This window comes from Lycorma delicatula, chromosome 9 (genome assembly GCF_047948215.1).
Source record: "Lycorma delicatula isolate Av1 chromosome 9, ASM4794821v1, whole genome shotgun sequence".
Lineage (NCBI taxonomy): Eukaryota > Metazoa > Arthropoda > Insecta > Hemiptera > Fulgoridae > Lycorma > Lycorma delicatula.
In genome coordinates, this window is record NC_134463.1 from 16,257,363 (window position 1) to 16,263,362 (window position 6,000).

The following is a 6,000-nucleotide window of genomic DNA, read 5'->3' on the forward strand; positions in this document are numbered from 1 at the left end:
AAAACTGGAAGGTTTTTCTCTTGCATTTTCTAAAAACTGCCTGATTAAAAGAAAAAATCTAATTTCTAAAAAATAATTTTCCCATTGATAATGTATAAGAATTGAATTATTTCCATTTGAACAAAGGTACAAGAATAATTTAAAAAGACAAATGACTATTGACAAATTATTTTTTCAGTGATAATTAAACTAATGCTACTTTTACTTTTTCACATATTTCTCAGCTACATATTGGCACTTGTACACATGGACCCCATTTTTCTGTTAGCTTTCTTATTCTAATAGTAAAGGATTGTTCAGCTTGGTGTCTGAACCATTCTTGCACCTCATTCTTGACCTGTTCCTTATTGCTGAACTTGGTGCTGTGTAAAAACTGTTTGAGAGGATCAAACAAAAGAAAATCTAATGGCAGAAGTAAAGTATGTAAGGTAAGGTGGGTGTGGCAACATCACTCGATCGAGTTTTTTCAGTAGTATGTCTTTTGAGTAGTATGGGGACAGGGCGGGTGTTTTCATACAAAAGGATTATGCCATTTGAGAGAGAACTAGGATGTTTCCTCCTTAACATCACTGTACTGACCTTTGTAGGTTATGAATTATTTCCTGGTGGGTGAACCAGATGTTTCCATTCCATACTCAGATGTTTGAATTCTGGCTCACAATGATGAATGAGTTTCATTACAAATTATGCAATCTAACAAAGCAGTACCTTGCACTAAAAACCATTGTTTAAGTTCCCTACTAATGTGAATGTGTGTGTCTGTAATTTTGAATTGACTGTCTCAGAACAGTCAATTCTGAACATTGTTTTGTAATAATTCAGCTTATTGTGCATAAGAGAATAGACACTGCCAGTATGAATACAAATTTCAGCAATTTCCCAAATGTTTATACACTTCTTGCAAATAAGATGATTAATGGGATTTTACAAAGGGTCAATCAAAGCTTCCACCAGTCTTAGCTTCATCTGTTTTCTTGGGAAGGAAATCCTTTATTTAATGGTTGTGTTTAATTTTTTAGTACATTTTGTTTTATCCTTTTTCTTTTTTTTATGCTATGATGAAAATCAATGACACTTGTTCTGTCAGATTTAAACTGTTCGACTGTACTCAAATTGTGTGGTATATACACTTATTTAGCATACTGTTTTAACATCTGTCAGTGAATTTTGTCTGTTTTTACACCTTCAGAAATAAAAAAAAATCTTATGACAGCATGCTGTTCTTCCATGGTGCATTTTCAAGCAGAGCCAATATTTCAAAAGAAATTATAATAGAAATTATACTTTCTGTATCAGGTATGCCAACTTGAACATCAGACAGGTTTGGTTTATTCTATTAAATAGTTTTTCCTCTGTTATCATTTGTCTCTTTAATTATTAAATAAGTCTCCAATATACTAAACAGGATATTAAAATTTAAGTGTTACAGCAGAATTAATATAAAAAATTAAAAATATTCTCATAGCAGTACACAATCATTTGACATGTCATGTATATCTCACATTGACAAGTTTATTGTTATACAAAGAGGTTTCTCAGGTAATAAAGGTTTAAATGTACCACCTTAAACTATTGTAATTTTAACAAATATTTAATAGACTGGTTGTTAGTGAACAAGTTGAACTTCACAAAGCTAAAAGTTAAGTTTATTAATTTGTACCTTATGGTATAGTGATACTATTTACTGTCTACTCAATGAAATATTGAGTATTGTCAAGACTTTTCAACCAACAATAACAATGAACAGAGAAGACTTTTCTTATTTCATTTTGTTTATTGCATAAGTAAAATTGAAAATGGTGGTATGCACCTTTTATCAATTAAACCCAAACCTGTCTAAATTATTATTACAATTTTAATTTTTTTTTTAACGATTTAGTTGTTCTTAACTTGCCTCTCCAAGTTGTTGTTCTTACCTTCCCTCTTTTTTTATTCTAGCATAATTTTTAGGTACTTCTTTTCATTGGTATTTTTCTTTTACTTTTTAGGTATTTCATGAGCATTTTTCACCAATTCCAGTATTATAGGCAATACTGTAATTATTCTATTATAACAAATTCACAGAGTCGTAATAGCAGAAACCATCTACATTTATGTGATATTTATGGTTGTAAGGAATGTGGCCACTTTATATGGTAGGTATTTATTTTTATAATAAATACAGAAAACATTTTTATAATGATGTTTATGAGAAGAAAGAAAAATAATATTGATGGGATATTCACATAGTGTGAAATTGAAAAAAATCAGTTTTTTCTTAGATTTATAAATAACTTAATCTAATCTTATCTTTGTTTTTCATAGACCTAACTTTCAACCTAACAATAATTAAAAGTGCCTAAAAAATTACATACCTTTGGATCATCTTATTTTTATTACATTAGTACTTGTGATTTCTGTTAACCAACTAAAAGTTTGATTATTTATTAACCTTTTATCTATGTAGTTATTTTAATATTTTATATTTTTTAATTTATTGTGCCACGTAAGTCTGATATTACAGAAATTTAATCTTTCCAATGCATATACATAAAATAAATTTCATTTTTGATTTTTAATTTTTGTTATACATACAATAAAATGATAACTAGGGTCATATCTGTGTGTGCATCATGCAAAAACTACTGAAGAGAATTTAGTAAAATTTTGCAAATTTATACCTTAGAGACTGGTGATTATCACAAACTAGAATTATCATGATACTCCTCATGTGGGTTAAAATATTAAAAATTCCTCTTCTGGCAACAATGGTGTTTTCTTGCTACAAACAAGAGGGACAAGTGACATGGTGTACATGCATGGATTAGAGGAGGAGTTGTTTCAGTTTATATCTCATGGTAAAGTCAGCAACAGCCATGCATCATTTGCTTGAGCAACCTGATACTGTGAAGTTCTGTTTTGAAATGCTAAAAAATTGTTTCATGAATGCTCAGTTACAGATGCTTAATTGTTAATATTTGATGTCTATTTAATTATAAACTATTAATTATCTGTTCATATTAATATTATTTATTATGATTATATTTCTTTCTACAGTATTGTAATTAAATTAATTATACACAAATAAAATTAATTTAGCATAATTAGCAACTTTTATTAATTTTGATTGTTGATGTTGATATTGGAATGTCAAAAGTTAAAAAACTATGCATTCAAGAAAGAGGTGTTACCTTTCTTATTATTCAGCTTACTAAAAGAATGAGGGTACCTCAGTCCTCTGAAATGCGTGATTCTCTATTAGCTGTTGACTGAGAGTGTTACATCCAGACTCGAACTGCAATTAAATTCCTCATGTACATAATAGTGGGGGGGGGGGGTCTCTGGCTATACAGGAGGGTGAGCAAAGCAAATTGAACTGGCCAGTATTTACATAATTTTCATTAATTTAAAATAAATAATTTTTATTTGAAAGTTAAAAGGTTAGGTTATTTAATGCAATATTGTAAGAGGTTAGGGCTGCTTGGATGAATGCTGATGCTTTCAATTAAACTGTTGGCTCCGTTTAAAAGTTTTGTGAATTCCATTTAAAAGTCATGGTTCCATAAAAGTCTCATGGTCTAACCCTCACTAGAACATGTGAAAATTAATAGCAGCTGTTTGTCATGGTGCTGATTCATTTAAATTTACATTATTGTAAAACAACCTGTGTGAGAAAAACTGTTTGTCTTTAACATCCATATAAGATTTAGATTGTGCACTGAATTATGTTTGATCATGCAAACTGGCCTACTCTGTGGCCCTGGTTATTGGACATAATAAATGTTAATGCAGTCATTATAATCAATCAAACGTTAATGCAGACCTTTGACTCAATCTTTTGATAAGTGATGAGGATCATTTCCACCTTTTGGGCTTTGTCAATAAGGTAAAGGTTCATTATTGTTCAAGTGTAAATCCTCAAAGATTACAAAAAAAGTCACTTCATAGAGCCAAAGTGACAGTCTGGTGTTCTGTTTCATAATTTGAAATTATAAGGCTATATTTCTTTGAGGAACTATAACAGGATTTCAGTTACAGTTAACTTACAACACTATGTTAGAGTTAGAAAACTTCTCTTATTTTGAATTAACTGGTCATTCTTTTTATACAAAACAGCTTCAAGGGCTTACATGACATTTGTAAGGAAATTGTTTTCTAATCACATCATATTGAACAATAGGGGCACTCTTTAGTCCACAAGATCATCAGATCTATCTGCATTTAACTTTTCCCTTTGGTGATAATTAAAATCACACCTTTTTCAAATATTATCACCTTCAGGAACTAAAAGAATGGAAACACACAGAGGAAACAAGGAGAGGTGTATTCATATGGCCACATAGCAGATTGTGATGGGTAAAACAAATAAATAAAAATAAGTAAAATAAAATAAATAATTTAAGTGATAAAGGCAAAAAAATTCAGGATGCTGAAATTAAGTTTATTAGAAATACTTCAGAAATTGATCAAGATAGATTAAACAATTGCACGATATGAGAATATCTGGGAAATAGATTACATCCTAGAAAGAATCTGATAGAACTATGATGGCAAAAAGAAATGTATATAAAAAAATTTAAATGTTGCATTCTAATGTTGATAATTGATGTTTTAAATGTTGATAATTTTGTCTAGTTTAGTTGTGTCTTTAATGTTTTAATAGAGTTTAAGAAGAAAAATTACCTTTATATAATAAACATTTCATTTAGAGAAGGGAGTAGATGAGTAAAATAAAAACTAAGAATGAAATATATGATAACAATAATGGAATTGAAACTTGGAAAGATTAGTGGTTAAGAGTTGGATAATTGAATAAAAGAAGTATTTTGAGAGTAAAGCCAACAAAAGGAAATAAATTATAACAATTATTTTTTTGAATTCCTAACTGCAGGGCATGTTTCTTACATCCTATATAAGATATCTGCAGGTTTTAAGTTAGGTGCTGCCATAACAACAAAAGTTATGTGACCTGATACAACAAACAAATCACTTCTGAAATCGACATAGCCATTCTCAAAATAACAAGCATTGTATGCCAGACTTAGTAGGAAAGTAGGGAATGAAGTGGTTTCCTATATTCTTCTTTACTGATCTAGGTGTCCTGTTGAACATCGATGTGCCAAGCCCCTCGAAACCAAGGAGATAGTCAGCTCTATAAGGGACATCTTCTCTTTATTCAACCCAAGAAATAGTGGTACAGAAAATATTATTACTTTCAGAGAAAGCAACTCTGAGTAATGCTATTCCACTAATTATATCATTGAAAGTCAGGTAATATAAAGTAACAGATTATATTATCCCCCTGTGTTAAAAAATTGTGAATTACAGACATTACCTCTTTGTATGATATCCGTTAATTGGTAAACATCATTACTATTATCTTTTTTTTGTGGAATTTGAAAAGGTAATTCAATTATTATTAATTTTTTTATAAATAACATTTTCCAGGAAACAGATGTTTTGGGGTTATGCAAGGTCATGGAGGTTCATAATGGATTCAACCATTGAAGAATGGTGGAATGATGTAGATTCTGTTAAGCAGTATTTTTCACCTCTTATGCAATGGTTACAAACTGAAAATAAAAGAAGTAACGAATATATTGGTTGGTGATGCTCTAACAGAGTACAGGAAGTAATTTAGTTTAATTTATAGTCAGTGTTTATAACTTATTAAATCTTGATTAATTCTTTCTTTGTAAGTTTTGCCATCAGTTATGTTCCTTTTTAGAGTCAGAGCATTAGATTCAAAACATGAATACAGAGACAAAATTTTCCTGTCAATCAGACCAGGTGGAAATGGTCTCTAAGCATGCTTCAATTAATATACTAAATGTTGAGAGCCTCACTACTACATGTCTCATTACTAATTTTGAGATATCCAGGTGGATCTAGTAAAATGGCCACTCTAACATTTCATAGTTCCGTCTCTAATGCCTCATAATCTATAAATTATGCCCTTATACTTATGTTTAATCTAATGCTCCTACTCTATTTCTAATAGAAGAATTTCCGGCTTCTTAA

General features: G+C 30.0%; 1 protein-coding gene across 3 annotated transcripts in view; it reads left to right on the forward strand.

The window, feature by feature from the left end:
- Positions 1-5,669, forward strand: part of LOC142330281 (angiotensin-converting enzyme-like) — a 102,426-nt gene extending 96,757 nt beyond the window's left edge. For all 3 annotated transcript variants that reach the window (XM_075375469.1, XM_075375472.1, XM_075375470.1), the window contains exons 18-19: positions 1,989-2,135; positions 5,428-5,669. In XM_075375469.1, coding sequence (XP_075231584.1) covers positions 1,989-2,135; positions 5,428-5,590 — 310 coding nt within the window. In that variant the 3' untranslated portion in view covers positions 5,591-5,669. The remainder of the gene's footprint in view (positions 1-1,988; positions 2,136-5,427) is intronic.
- The last annotated feature ends 331 nt before the right edge of the window (positions 5,670-6,000 follow it).